Here is a 16,220-nt window from a genome sequence, read left to right on the forward strand (position 1 = left end):
ATTAATTTCTTAATTTAAATCTCCTTCCATTCAACATAAGCAATATTTTCCAATTTCCAAGAATTATTTAATTGAGAGTATCCTTTGTTCGATTTCAAAAACTATATAAGTAAGAGCGCCGATAAACGTGCACTAAGCTTAACATAATTTTGAAAGCATTAAGTCCTGAAATCCGGTCACTTTACGTCAGCGTGTGCTCCAAACAATCATGATACATGAATGTTGTATGCAGTGTGTGTTATTCCATGACCATTTCAGAAAACCCACAAATTACTCGCAAAATAAAAGAATTCTATTAGGAAATTTTCTCTAATTATTTTTCTAGATTTAAATCATCCAAATAGCTGACTTAATTATTAATCTAGATTGCAACAATCATAATAATTATCATTTATGAGAATAATTTGAAATCAAAATAATTTCCATAACGATTATTTGTCTTGATGTTAATTATCCAAAATTAATTAATTCAATTATTAATCTAGATTTTTAATAAAAATCATAATAATTATTAATTAATTTCTTAGGATGATTTAAAATCAAAATAATCCCATAATAACTATCATACTAGTCGCTGAAGACATAATAGCTATTATGCTCATGCAATCATACAAGTTATGCAACAATATGGCACCACCTATTCTATATGGCATGTTATCGCAATAAAGCATGTTATCAATCATATAATTTATACCAATCAATAAAAGCATTAAATAATAAATCATAATTACTTTAATCCATGGCCTTCCTATTTTAAAGAAAATAAAATAAAATTAAATAATATAACTTTGAAATTCGACTTTCGCCTAGCCCATAGTATCTGTCTCAAGCCCCTTTAGGGTTTCATGGGCCCAAAGCCCAAAGACCCAATCATTTGGCGAGAAACCCTAGGACGCGAAAGAGGAACCCTAGTCGTCAGGTTTGCCGCGCCGTCACCCGAAGTCAAATCAGGCTGAAACTCCAGGGGAAGGACCACCACGTAGAGACGAGTGCACCGCCGCCGGAACAACCCAAAAAGGTGGCCGGACGCTCCCTCACTCTCCCATTCTTTGCCGAAGAGCGGCGGCCACTCTCAGCCTCTTGTGGAGGCGCGTGGAGGAGCGTGGAGTGTCCGATGGAGGCTATCCACCCACTGTTGCGTTCGTCTTTCCGTCCTCTTTCCAACCATATATAGATCGCCTCATTCCGAGATCAGGAAGACCTCGAAAAGTCTCCGACAGTACTGACTGCGCATCTTTCTCGCGGTTTCTCGATCTTGAATTTTTACAAAATATTGAAAAATACACAAAAAATCCGAAAAATTAAAAAAAAAACAGCAAGGAGGAAACCTAATCATATGGGATTAGCCTTCTTGTTACAAATCGAGAAATACACGAGAGACCCTAACCATGGATTAAAGCATTTTTACCGATTAAAATTTAAACTTTTATGAAAATGAATTATAAAATACACATGCTAGATTCATACCATAATCCTAGAACCCTAGGTGCCATATTTCAAGAAGCAAAACTAATTACATGAATAGTGAAACTAGATTCACATACCAATGTACAGCCAAGGCTCTGATACCAATTGTAGGAAATCTTAGATTTATGCGGAAGCGATTTAGGACCTAGTACATTGGTATGCTTACCGAATCATCCTTGTTTCACAATTACCTCTCGGTGCGCAGGTCTCGTGTAGAATCTTCCCTTGTAGGATTCCTCTTCACGAACAACTCACCTCAGCGCCGCAGCACGAACAACCTCCTTGAAGCTGGACTGTGGCAGATCTTCCAAACTATCTCTCGAGGAGGAAGGGGAAGTGTGTGGGCACTGATTAGATTCTGAGCTTGCCTCTTTCTCACAAAAAAGACCTTCCCGCGGCTGATGACTTAAGAGGTACTATTTATATGGGTTCCAAGAAACCCTAGCTCATTGGGCTCTAGGTTCCTTGGGCTCTTCTCATACTAATAACCCATTTGGGCTTTAGTAAAAGAGCAAACCCAACAGAAACCACCTGGGGCTTTGAGTATCCCATCTTTCTCCTCCTGGTGGGGAAGAGGGCGATGAATAATTAACACTATTAAGCATTGTCTGTTACTTGCTTAAAATTTAAGGGTGAAAATCTTAAATGATTAAATTGCTTTGTCTCGTCAGGTTTGGAATTGTTATGGATGAAATAGTTTTTAAGCCATTTTCACCTTGTTTTTCCCCTTTTGTTTTGTAAGCTTATCTATAATCTGAAGGAAGCTAATGTACCCCGGAACAAAAGAGCTCCCATCTTCAACCCGTTTGCCCCACAATGTGAGGATTAAAAAGGGATCTTCTTAGCCCCTGTTTGGTGAAAGTTTTGGATGGGAAGAGAAGCATTGAAATGGAGAAATCTCCTTTCATTTTCCCTCTGTTTAGGGAATCTAAGATTGATTGAAGTTGTTCCACTTTGCTTTCTAACAGAAAGAAAAAATCTTGTGGTACATCCAAATCCAATGCATGTCCTCCATCTTTGTCGTCGCAACACCATCACCATCTTAATTTTTTTTGTTGCTTTTCTCTGACCAGGGAGGTCACGCCCATTGTGGGCGTGTCTCTTTCGTAGGTCACGCCCCACATGGGCGTGTCTTTCTGCATTGGAACACGCCCCATGTGGACGTGTTTAAGTGCAATATTTTTGTAATTAATTTCAAAACAATTACTTTTTCGTAATTTTTTATTAAAAAAATAATAAATTAATTTTTTTGCCCAATGTGACGCCTTTTTGGGTGTCACTCATCAGGTGTTGACACGTGTCATTTTTTTTTCCAAAAATAAAAATTAATTTAATCATAAAACTTTTGAAGGCCATAACTTTTGACTCGGGTATCCAAATCAGGTAATTCTTTTTTTGATTCCACATAACTTTTTGAGATCTACGTAATGACATCTCATTTGATATATTTTATTTCTCACAAACATAATTTTAATTTGCAAGAAAGGTATTATAAGAGCGGTTAAACCCAGAAGCCTCTGAGTTCTGGATTTGTGATTTAATATAAAAAAATAAATAAAATTTTGATTTGTGATTTAATTTTTTTTTATTATAACAAAAAATTGGTTTGTGATTTAAATTAAAAATAAAAAATAAAAAATATTATTAATAAGGAAAAAAAAATAAAGATTTGATTTGTGATTTAAACTAAAAAATCAATTTGAAAAATATGTAAAAATAAAGTAAATAATTAAATAAATATTCTAAATCTCTAAGGAAGAAGAATATTATTTTTGAAATTAATGATTAATGCTATAAGCTTCTGGGCTATTATTCCTTGTCTGAAATTAATGATGGCTTATGAATGTTTTTCAAAAATAAAATTACTTAAATTAGGCATGATTTCCTCTTGATTGAAACCCATTTTAGACGTGATTGGTGACGTATCAGGTGTTGACACGCGTCGACATGTGTCACATTTTTAAACTCAGAAGCCTCTGAGTTCTGCGTTTGTGATTTAATATAAAAAATAAATCAAGATTTGATGTGTGATTTAAATTAATTTTTTTTATTTTTATTATAAAAAAAATTTGGTTTGTGATTTAAATTAAAAGTAACAATTATTATTAATAAGGAAAAAAATAAAGATTTGTTTTGTGATTTTAACTGAAAAATCAATTTGAAAAATCTGTATTAATAAAGGAAATAATTAAATAAATATTCTAAATCTCTGTTTACCAAAAAATAATAATCTAAATCTCTAAAAAAGAAGGATTACCTGATTTAAATTTAAATTATGTTTGTGAGAAATAAAATATATCAAATGAGATGTCATTGCGTAGATCTCAAAAAGTTATGTGAAATCAAAAAAAGAATTACCTGATTTGGATACCCGAGTCAAAAGTTATGGTTTTCAAAAGTTTTATGATTAAATAATTTATTTTTGGAAAAAAAAAAGTACACGTGTCAACACCTGATGAGTGACGCCCCTTGACGCCCAAAAGGAGCGTCACATTATGGAATAGATCTGTAATTATTCCAAAAAATGTAATAAATGCGTAATTATTTTATTAAAAAACATTAAATTTATTTTTTTGCCAAAGCAAACAACAATGTTGGGCGTTTCGGAAGGACCACGCTAAGTATTGGAGCACTATCAGACTTCAATTTTCCTTTTCTCTTGTTAACTCAATCGTTTTATTTTATTTAATCACGGTTTAGCTTTGTATTTAAACCGGAACTCGTTCGCTAAATGTGCATAGTATCATGTCTGTTCTATATCTTTCGTGGGAAACAGCTTCAGGAGGTAGAGATTTACTACGAGAGAAATTATTTAGATATCAATTTGAGGTTTCAACTAGAGGTGAGAAGTTGGGCGACTCGCCTCACCTCACTTTTAAAAGTGGGCTAAAAAATTGGCCCGCCGACTCAAACATGTTTCACATTGATGCACACCTCCCTTCCTTGTTATCAACCTGTCAAAAATGAGTCAGCCTGCTTCGCTCTTCTTTTGAAACTAAAGTAGTCAGCCCGTTTTGTCTACTCTAGTTTCAACAATCCTTTAATCTCTTCTTGTGGTAGATAATTTCAAATGCCTTGCCTTTGTTCATATATCTGGCAAATGGTTGGTGGCCAAAGCGTCGTGCTTAGTCAAATTCTTAGTTTGATAATAAAATATGGGAAAAATCATGCTTTCTGAGGTTTCAAAAGTTTTTTTTTGTGGTACCTGAAGTTTTTGTGTTTAGTAGAACCACTAATGTATCCCTCAAAGGATATAGTATATTAATATAGGGATATTCTCAGTAGCAATGGCAACTACCAAGACTCTGTTAGAGTTTTCCAGATACTACATCTCAATGAGATAAATGACTATGACAAATCTATGTTTTAACAGAGTAACAACTCATAAATAGAATAGATGATAAGTGCCCCTTCAATGGGAGAAGAGAGTATTTAAAGGGGAGAAGGGGAACCACTCTCTAAGCGTAGGAGAGAGAAAAAAGGAGTAAGGGACCAGAGTTGTACCACTTGTGTTAAGCCTCGCCTCTGCTGCAAGGTGTGTTGCGCCGACTATCAATATACAGTGGACAACGGTGCAAGGATAAGGGGAGTTCCCTTGTGATGAGGCTTTACGACCCACCATGAGATACATCTAGAAGATCTAGAAGGTTCTAGGTGTGAGCTATTAATATTGGCCTAGCCAAACCACATGAATTCTTCTTAAGTAGAAAATAAACCCAGACAAGCTTAGTTATATTAAAAATTAGAGTAAAGTATCTTTTGGGTTCTCAACAAATATAACGGGATCCTTTAGAAAAAAAATCGACTTGTGGTCCATCTGAAATTCAAAATAGACCCATGTTATTACTTTCTCCTTAGTGACCCAACAAGAAAGACAGTTACACTTGGAAGGTAATTTCTCTACTACTAATGAGAAAACAAAGGTTTTTTTTTTAACTTTGCAGAATATTCTTCAAGAGGAGGACATTCCAATACTCGTGGAAGAGGACGTGGATTTATTGGTGGATGAGGCAGATTAGGGAATTCGAGGCTGTGCACAAATTATGGCAAAACTAGTCACACAATTGAAACCTATTTTGAGAAGCATGACTATCCCTCTAGATATAAGTAAAGAAATCAGGCTCATAAGGCAAATGTAGCATTTCAACAACAAGCTGATTTGGGTGATGCAACTGATCGTGAAAATGGATCAACAAACAACTTTATTGAGAATCAATACCAAGCTATTTTGGAGATGATTCAAAAGAAAATGCAGCAGCAAAATCCCACTCCACATGTGAGCAACTTAGTTCAAACAAGTGCGCTTAATGTGAAGACTGAAACACCTGAATCTTCATCAGGTAACTCAGCTATCCAATGGATCTTAGATATGGAAGCAACTGACTATATCACTCATTCTTTTACAAGCTTATTTTCTGTTCAAAAGATTGATCCTATAGACATTTCTCTGCCTAATGGAAGTAAGGTGTACTCCTACTATTCTGGAATGGTTAAAACTTTCACAATCTTTAAAACTGATGAATGTACTACATGTAAAAGATTTCATGGTTAATCTCATATTAGTGAATAGACTTGTGCATGATTTTACTTGTGATGTGATATTTCAGCATCAAACATGTTCTATTCGACTGAGGGATTCCATGGAAATGATTGGTTCTGCTAGACTCAAAGGAGGCTTAGACACTCTTGTGCAATTGTGTAACTTGGAAGATTCACTAACGAATAAAGGAGAGGAGATTTATGCAAAAATAGTAGCTCAGATCTCTAATAATGGTTTTGTAACACAATCTTGTAATTCTGAGGTATGACATGTAAGGTTGGGTCATTGCTCGAAACCTATAATAAAAGCTATGATGCTTTAACACCTTTTTATAAAGTGTAAAGACATAGATAATCCAAGCTACATATGTCAATTAGCAAGGCAGAGAAAATTGCCCTTTAATCACAGTTCTTCTACTTCTCACTCACCCTGTGATCTCTTTCATATTTGATATACGGGGACCATATTCTATGCATTCAGTTCATAGGCATCGCTATATGTTGACAATAGTTGATGATCATACCCGATTTACTTGGAGGATTCTTACGAAATCAAACCCGAAGTAAGAGGCTATATTCGTGCTTTTATCACTTTTATAAAAAACCAATTTGGTGTTACTATTAAAGAATTTTGCAGTGACAACAAACCAGAGTTCTTGATGAATGAATTCTTCACAGCTAAAAGGATCCTTCATCAGACGTCATGCATTGAGTCTCTTGAGTATAATGGTGTCGTGGAGGGGAAGCACCAACATATATTTAACGTGGCAAGGGCCATTTTCTTTCAAACAAACTCCCTCAAGGACTGTGGTGCTAGTGCATAGTGAATGCAATCTATCTCATCAATCGCCTATACAAAAAGCCACCTATCCTCATTCACTTAGAAGCTTTTGGATGCCTTGCATATGCTTCCACAATTGTTGCTGGACGTTCGAAGTTTGATCCACGAGCAAGAAAATGCGTGCATCTTGGCTACAAAGATGGAGAATCCATAGAGGAACTAATATTGCGGCAAAATGAAGAATAACTAGGGGAGCATTTGTTATGAGAAATCACAGAAGAAAGAAGATAAAAGCATTTCACTGATTCTGTAGTGGATGAAAGATTACAATGGTAATCTTGCAATTATATGGGTCATGCTTTTATTCTATTTGAGCACCTTTGGTTAATAAGGACAATTAGGTATTAATGCGCCTAGATGTTGATGATGATTTGATGAGTTAGTTGTGGCAGTGTCTGGGTGTTGGAGTGCATTCTAAGTTGGATCAGTTATGGCAGTGTCTAAGCTTTGGAATCCACTTTGGTTTTGAGAGGGAATCTCATATGAAATATCTGAATGATCTCCAACTGGCCAAGGTTCATGTGGCAGTGACTGGCTTCCAGAAAAAAGAAACCATTGTTCATAGAAAACAATGATCCTTGATAGGAATATATGCTTAGATGTTAAGTCATAGAGAACATAACCCTTCACTCCATCTTTGTGGCCAAGATGCACGCATTTTCTTGCTCGTGGATCCATTTGTTATAATCCTAATCCTCTTACATGATTATTGGAGCTTCCTTCTCTTGAAGACTGTTTTGTATAGTTAAAGAAAATCTTTGTTATTTCATTAGTAGTAGAGAAATTGCCTTCCAAGTGTAATTATATTTCTTGTTGAGTCACCTAAGAGAAGACATGATACATCGGTGGTAGGGGATCCATCAACATTATTTGCGACCTCACATGTGAAAACTAGTCATTGAGCTCCTTCAAGAATCGAATTGAGTAATCTGTCTCGCGGATTTCTTCCACTTGTGATGGGAGAGATTATGAAGTATAGGATTTTCTTCTTTATTAATCTCTCAAATAGTTCAGTCAAGCATACAAGCACAATTTCTTGTTACTCATTTTAAAGGATTTACCATAATTGCATCTTAGCACAAATCAAGAAACACTATTCTAACCAATCAATTTTATCGTTATTTTTATTAATTACGGAGTCAATCGATTTACTATTATTTTCATTAAAAATGAAATTATTAAATTTATCATTATTAATAATAATGGAGCCATCTAATTTATCATTATTTCTATTAACAACGGAGTTAATCGATTTTTTAATTAAAGTAATAAAATTTAATGTCCATTAAATTTTCGCTTCATAAAAATCATAAACAAGGGTAGCTCAGTTAGCAATTGAGCTTCTAAGGATTTGCTTGAGTCAGGAGTTCAACCCTGTCTCAAGCAAATTCTTCAAAAATCATTGGGGACCAGTGGATGTGCCTCTCTCCTCCTTCCTCCGGTAGCGAAGCTCAATGCACCCGTTGTTCCAATGAGGGGCTAGCCTACGCGTCGTACTCCGAAGACAAGGTGACCGAAGGAGGTTGAATGAGAATACCCTCCAAGTTATACCAAAAATAAAATAAAATCACAAACAACCTTTTTTACTTAAATTACCTTGCAGCTAGTACAGTTTACATATCCGCAGTGGCGGAGCCGGGTATATTCTTGGTGTGATCTCAGTCCGGACTAAATTTTAACAAATTATACTTATTACACATAATTATATAATTAATTATAATTTGATCCGGGTTAAAATTATAATTGGGCCTGAGCTACAATTTGTATTCTGGCCCTATCTAAAATTTAATATTTTTGGTAAATGATTTGGGTAAGTTGTATTAGATTATGTGTTCAATTTCTATTTGTATAAAAAAATATTTAATAAATTTATAATTCTTCTTGGTACTGCCTGCTCAGGTACTCAATATTTAATATAATTTAAATAGGGATGATTATATTTACAAACTTTTTGTTTATAAACTCTTACAAACTACATTATGTACTCCCGGAAATACACTAGGTAACACTATGTACTTCCGGGAGTATATAGTATAATTTGCAAAAAAAATTTATAAACGAATTCTTCCCCAATTTAAATATATTATGACATGAACTAACTAAAGTTAAGAAAAATAAATACACGTAAAATTTTTTGGCCTGGGCTCAAATTCGCCACTGCATATCCGATTATTTAAAAAAAAAAAGAACACATGCATGTCTTCAAGTTTAAAAAAAAAATAATAATAAAAAAATCTTAAACGAAATACGTGACTTATATTATTTTCATCATTATTCTAAAAAAAAAAAGATGTTAATCACATAATAATGTACTAATTTGTGTCCGACTAAAAAGGCGCTACATTTTTTGCCGCTAATTTTAGTAAGATTATTTCAGACTAAATTTTTTTTTTGAGTAAATATTTTTGGGATAGCATATTGTGACACACAAATAATGTTACGCATAATGTTACGACCACATCTTAACCGTTGATTTCCCCCAATCAACAGTTATCATTTTTCAAATCAAACTCATTAATTAATTATTAATTCGCAATAAATGATAACCGATGATTGACGGAAGTCAATGGTTAAGATGTGATCGTAACATTGTGCGTAACATTATTTGTGTGTCACAATATCCTATCCCAATATTTTTTTTGGTCCTCAAGCAAATTTTAAGATATCCGTTTTAGTCCCTAGCAAATAAAAAGACTATTTATGGTTCTAAGCAATTCAAAATGGATCCATTTAGTTGAAATCGTGGTCTTTCACAAATTCAAAAAAGACCGACATTAGTCTGTTAAAAGGACTAAAATAGGTCCACTTTGAATTTTTTAGGAACCACGAATAACCTTTTTGTTTGTTAGAGATTAAAGCGGACATTATAAAATTGGTTGAGGACAGAAAGAAATATTTATTTATTTATTTATTTTTTACTATTTCCTCCGAGTTAAAATATAAGGGTAAAAAATAATATATGTAAGGGTATTTATGTACTAAAATATAAGGGTAAAAAATAATATATGTAAGGGTATTTATGTACTAAAATATAAGGGTATTTATTTTGCATAGGCTAAGAAGGTACAGATAGAAGCGTTGGCTAGGGAAGTTTCAAACTCCACCACGAACCTTTTAACTTCGAGGGTTTCCTTCAAAACCCTAAAAAAAAAAAAAATCTCCCATTAACTTGCACAATTACTGTTTGTAAGTATCTTAATATTCAACTTCCAGAAGTTTTTTCCCCCCTATTTTTGATTCATTGATTTATTTTTTTATCCAAACCGATTTTGATTTTTAAATTGTGGTCATTTGAATTTAGGGAATTTGCGAGATTGGGAGTGATGGCTGGGAAGGAAGAGAATCGAATATTTGTTGGAGGGTTGTCTTGGGACGTTACGGAGCGTCAGCTCGAGCATGCCTTTGACCGTTACGGCAAAATTCTCGAATGTCAGGTACCCCCTTTCTCTTCCAACCTATTTTTTTCTAAATTTTCTCATTGCTTATCTCTTTCCCCAGATGAATGTACCGCAATTCTTCTTTTTTTTTTTTTTTAAAAAATAAAAATTAATTGCTGTTGTAACTTTTGTAATTAGTAACTGTGAAATGGGAATTTTTTTTTCTGGGTAGTATAATATCAGATTTGCAGGCTGTTTTTTTTTTTATCAGAATTAAAAGTGAACGAGAATATTTCCTCTTTGAAGGTTTGATTGAATCTGGCTGTTTTTTATAATAATAATAATAATATTTTTCATAGTTTTGGAATGATTTCCATTCAGTTATAATAGCATGATACTATTATCAAGAGATCTAGTTCCGTCCACCCGTAGTTGACGATAGGCGATCAGGAGTCCTGTTTTTGGCTGAGTCTACTGCTTAGGGAACTAACTTTTTCAAGTGTGTTTTCTTGTTGAAGTTTTTTTTATTTTTTTATTATTATTATGATGATAGGATTCTTCACTATTTTTTCCCCACTTGTTTTCTTTGTCTTCTTTATGGAATGCTAATTGTGAATCTTGTGATCTTTGAGATGCTGTAGATGGATTTTTTAAGAGATCTTTTACCAGAGTGATTTCTTCTGCGCTGAAGCTCATTTTCAATTTTCTGAAAAATAATAGAGCTCAAGCTAGTGATTAGTGTGGCTTGGATATGTAGAATTTGGGGCAAGGAAGGTAGCTAAGCAAATATCAGTCTGACTTGTCTACTATTCGGCAGAGAGACTTCTTGCCTGTGCTGTGCTAAAGATTCATTAGTAAATCATTATAATTTTGAATGGGTATTTGGCTGTAAAACTGGGCTGAGGCAAGCAACTTGTCAAAGTTAATATCATAGCATGCTTTGCTATACCTGTTTATGCACGGATCATGGATATATTGCCTTGATTGCGTGGCTAATGAACTGAGAAGGATATGATACTTGTTACATTGAAGCAATACATAATTCTTTTGGGTAAAGATAATTTTTTCCTGTCCAAGTGAAAGAAACCGTGTCTTGTCTGTCTATTGACTCCTTCCTATTCTAGTAGTAAATCTATTATGTGAGATGATGATTACTAGTGGGATGTATGAGAAACTTCTTATCCTGGACATTCCTTCTTTTGCTTCTGGCTCTAGATCAATTATTTTCTGAACTCTGATATACATTTGCTTCTAATTGCATGGAATTAGAGCAAAGGTATTAAAGGGCACTTCACATGATGCCTTTTCAATTTTTTTTTGTCTCTTGATATATTGTTATGTTATGAACACTGCTTCCCTTGTTTCTTTAGTTGTAGAGGCAGGGGCAATGGACGTGCCATCTTATGAACTTACAACGCATTTGGTAAGGTGGCATTTCTAGGGGTCCTGAAATATGGAAAGGTTCAGATACATCGTATGTAATGCAGTTTCTGTGGAAGAAAGTAGTGTACCCTGTGTTTTCATGGAAATCAGAATTCCCCTTTAACTAATATATTGTTCCTTTCAAAGTATAGATAGGACCTTTTCATGGGCTGTGATTGTGTGGTTCTCAGTAGATCAGTGATTTGTTATGTGAGTTCAAGAAGTCTTATATTTGCTTCGGTTGAGCAATCCAATCTTGCCGCATCTTTGGCAGTTTAGGGGACTTTCTCAGTGCAACCTAGAGCTCAGTTGTTTGGACAGTGTTGTGTGTCTGGTTGATGTCAGCACTCTTGTAACATACATTTAAGTCTTATCTGCTATCCAAACCATGTGGGTATGACTATACACCACCAACAGGTTCTGCATAATTACAGGTCCTGTGAGTACTTTAAGTGCTGCTGAGCTCAAAAATTTCAAATCTGGAGCATTGGGATCATAGACAATTGCTGCTCAGATAATGGTTTCTCTCTTGATGATGAGATACTGTATCCCACCAGTTGATCTGCCTGTTATAGCTAACAAATTTGAAGGTTGAATGGCTGCCTTTGATTTAGTCGTTACTTTCTACATTGGAATAGAGTTGATTGGATGGTGAGGTTTTCTTTGGTTTTGAATAGTTCTGCTTTTGTCAGTGTACATTTAGATAAGAATCCATATCTGCATAAGAACAATATTCTGCTTAAATGCTGGTGTGTTGGATAAGTCAGCTACGAGACAGCAGAAGTATGTAGAATGTTAGGCTTAGAATTGCAGTCTAATCAATATTATGCATTCGTCTCACATGTTGCTCAGTATTATTGTTGCATAAGATTGATTACTTGTTGTACCTGATGAGGTGAAATGCTAAAGAAGGTAGCTGAAATGCTAAAGAAGTGAAAGCATGATCTCCATAAGGAATGCTATCAATTTCTTGCATGTTGTCTTTCAGAATTTTGGAAAATTATTTGTTGACAGAGAGATTTTGTTTTGAAGAGATATCTTTTGTGATACTCATTATAAATTGGAGTTGCGATATGATGATGTGGTGACTGCTGAAGTGAAAGATACACTTGGAGTTTCATGATATACCGATCATTTGTGGCTACATATTGTTGTAATGTTAGTTCTTGTGGGTGAGAAAATAACAGTACCCAGTATAATACAGTGCTTTTTATCAAGTAAGTCAGATGCTAAGATTATGTTTGGGGGATTAGATTCTTTAAAGGGCAATCATGAAGTCGTGGATCAGTATGTGGAAAATGCTGAAATTCTAGCTCTGATTTTGGAAGTAATTGTTGTAAGATGTATTTGTTGTGAAATATGGGCTTTGGATTCCTCTGAATGGCTTAGCTATATGAAAACCATTCTGGTGCATTATCATTGTAACAAAGAAAGTAAGTTGTCTGGTTATAACTTATATAAGTTTGCTTTTTAGTTTAATGCTGTTTGCATGTTTCATGTAAACAAAATACTGAAAATTTTTATGCAATGCATAACCTTCTTCAGTCATATTTTCCATTTATGCAAGCGTAATACTTTGTTCTAAACTGAATGTGCAGTTCAAATATTTTAGAAGATTGTTTATGTAAGCATCATTTTAATGACTGCCAGCAATTTTGAGTAGTAGATTATGCTGCAATTGAGTGACTTCTTTCTTGTGTTTCTATCTTTTTTTGTTGGGGTGGTGGGTGAGGGGTTGTTTAGTGGCTAATCAAGCCTTGTTGAATTGAGATCAACCCTGTTAATGTCTGAGATTTATTTTCAGAGATAGAGTCATGGTAGAAACTCACATTATTAAAAGAGAACATATATCAGGCGACATTAGTGGATGATGCTCTTGAATGTTTCTTATAAATTGGTGGATAAATATTGCGATCGACTAGGCTCCAGCTTTTGTAATTGAAATCTTACATACTTGATGCTTCTTTTGTCATTGTTAACTGGCAATCGTTAGCTACAACAGTCTCTTTCAGGTCACCAATAAAGAGAGCTTTCTTTTGTTTGGGTTTTTTTTTTTTTTTCTTGGGGCGAGTTGGTGGAGTATACAATATGATGGACAGGATACAACTTATAACATGAGTTACTTTGACCTACCTTTTACTTATTTGTCTTTTATGTTTTTTCACCTTTGTTTCCTCATCTTGTTTGTATGATGCAGTTCTATTTTACTGGTTTTTTAAATATTCTAGTTTTAATGAGTAGCTTCATACATGCTGCGCTTTCTTCCAGTAACTTGGTGTTTCTTATTTACTTGTACTGGCTAGATAACTGTCAATCCCTATTAAACATGTTCCAGTGTTCTGTATGTTGTGCTCAATATCTTTTTTGCCAGTCTTACAATAACGGCTATGCAGTGGTCATTTGCATTAAAAATAGCAATGGTATTGTTTTGTCTCCATAGATGCCATTAAATATTGTTAGCATTAGTGTCCTTATTGCTATTACTTGGCATGATGTTCTCAAGTGGTTCTTCTTGTAGATCATGATGGAAAAAGATACAGGCCGTCCACGTGGATTTGGGTTTATTACGTTTGCAGACCGTAGGGGAATGGAGGATGCAATCAAGGAAATGCATGGACGGGAAATTGGTGATCGCATCATCTCAGTCAATAAGGCACAGCCCAAGATGGGGGGTGATGATGTAGACCATGGTTACAGGGGTGGCTACTCATCAGGTGGTAGGGGAAGCTATGGGGTTGGAGAGAGGATAGGACAGGATGACTGCTTCAAATGTGGGCGTCCGGGGCACTGGGCCCGAGATTGTCCTTTGGCAGGAGGTGGAGGTGGTCGTGGTCGGGGTGGTAGTTCATTTTCTTCACGTCCTAGGTTTGGTGGTGCTGGTGGACATGGGGATCGCCTTAGCGGTGAACGCGATCGATACATTGATGATCGTTATGACGGAGGACGTTATGGAGATAGGGATCGTCTTGACAGTCGGGACTACAAATACAGCGGCCGTGATCGCTATACTAGTGACAGGTATTCAAGGTTTATGGTTGTTATTATCAAATTACTGCTCTGGTGCTTTTGCTATAGTCTTGATTAAAACTGAATGATTGCCGTTCAACAATTTTTATTTTTCTCTGTTATTTCGTCTTTTGATTGATAATATGGCATTTCCAAAGGCTGTGATTGCTTAAAGATTTGATTGGGTCACTGGTCTGGTTTGCGTTTCAGTAGTTTATATTTCGTGAATAAAATGGAGCAGTAAGCTCTCCATTGATTATCCAATGAGGTCTATGTATTTGTTACTTTCTTTATTAATTATCCAATGAGTTCTATGTATTTGTTACTTTCTTTATTCCCTTACTGAAAATTGTGTAGGTATCCAACTAGCGGAGATCGATATGGAGGTGGCTCAGATCATTACCCTCAAAATGGTTATGGCAAGGAAAGAGGCTATGACCGTTATGGTGGTGCACGAGGTGGCGATAGGTATGGAAGTGGAATGGCAGCTCGAGATGAAGGAAGGAGCTATAGGGGTAGGTCCGGTCCATATGACCGTCCAAGCAGGGGTGGTCGTCCATCATCTTTTGACCGCTACTGATTTCCACTGTTGGTGTTTTTATGGGAATTCCAAGTGCTTAGGGACCTTGTTCTTCTTACGTAGGATTTCCAAGTATCGGACAACTGCTAGATTCTAGTTTCGTAGATTATGGATTTGATGGTTTGTTTCTTTATTTAGATGGTGCCCCCGGTTGAGTTGATCTTCCTTGTTTGCTTGACGCTGAGACTTATCTTTCCTTTCAAATGCAAGCAAGCATGGTTTGCATTTGTTCTGCATCATTTCAAAATTCGTGGTGGTTACTGTTTGAACTACCTCAGCTCAAACCGTGTACAATTGCGGATTTGGCAACTTATGTTGCTTGCTCGAGTTTACTTGAACTTTTCTTTGTCAAATTTGATTTCAGAAATACAGGCAGACGAGGGTTTGTCTGTGTTCACCTGAGAATAACTCGGGCGTAAGTTGCATTTTCTAATTGAGATCTGTGGAGTAGGTAAAATCGACATTCTAAACGCTTGGAAGTGTAATTCATCAACGTTTTTTGATCGAGTAGCATTTTTGAAAAAAAAAAATCAAGGCTGGGTATTTGATATTAATTTATTATTATTGATTTAATTTTGATGTGGTAATAATGAAAAGGATTTGTAAATTTTGATATGATGATAATGGAGATGATTGTAAGAGGTTGGATGTATAATTTTTTAAGGGTTTTATTAATCTCTTAGTAAAGGGGATAAGTTATTTCAACTTGTAGGTTCCATCACCTGAAAAATGAAAAGAAAAGAAAAGAAAAAAGGTGGCACGGTTGTCGAAGGGTGTGTAAGAGAGAAATTTATCACATGTAACATAAGAGTAGTATTTTCCTTATTAATATCACTATTCAAATGGGAGGAGTGACTTGTTGTTGTTAAAAATTAGTGTAAAAATATAAAAATTTATATTTTTATGTTTTTACTGAAATGATACATGTTAAAATGCAACTAAAAATGGTAGAAACATGAGTTTCTAGTTTTACTTAAACCAAGAAATT

At 35.0% G+C, this 16,220-nt stretch overlaps 1 protein-coding gene across 2 annotated transcripts; it reads left to right on the forward strand.

Annotated features, from left to right (window-relative positions):
* Positions 1–9,909: 9,909 nt before the first annotated feature.
* Positions 9,910–15,723, forward strand: LOC133285615 (glycine-rich RNA-binding protein RZ1C-like). 2 transcript variants are annotated; one of them, XM_061482869.1, is made up of 4 exons: positions 9,910–10,033; positions 10,149–10,281; positions 14,165–14,664; positions 15,010–15,720. In XM_061482869.1, the coding sequence occupies exons 2-4, from the start codon at positions 10,171–10,173 to the stop codon at positions 15,230–15,232; spliced, it is 834 nt and encodes a 277-aa protein (XP_061338853.1). In that variant the 5' UTR covers positions 9,910–10,033; positions 10,149–10,170; the 3' UTR covers positions 15,233–15,720. The 2 variants fall into 2 exon arrangements, with proteins under 2 accessions (XP_061338853.1, XP_061338854.1); XM_061482870.1 differs by lacking the exon at positions 9,910–10,033 and adding an exon at positions 11,595–13,079 and having other exon boundaries at positions 10,150–10,281; positions 15,010–15,723.
* The last annotated feature ends 497 nt before the right edge of the window (positions 15,724–16,220 follow it).

The sequence above is a fragment of the Gastrolobium bilobum genome, unplaced genomic scaffold (assembly GCF_033153095.1).
Source record: "Gastrolobium bilobum isolate Gb01-03AN ecotype WA unplaced genomic scaffold, APGP_CSIRO_Gbil_v1 utg59033, whole genome shotgun sequence".
Lineage (NCBI taxonomy): Eukaryota > Viridiplantae > Streptophyta > Magnoliopsida > Fabales > Fabaceae > Gastrolobium > Gastrolobium bilobum.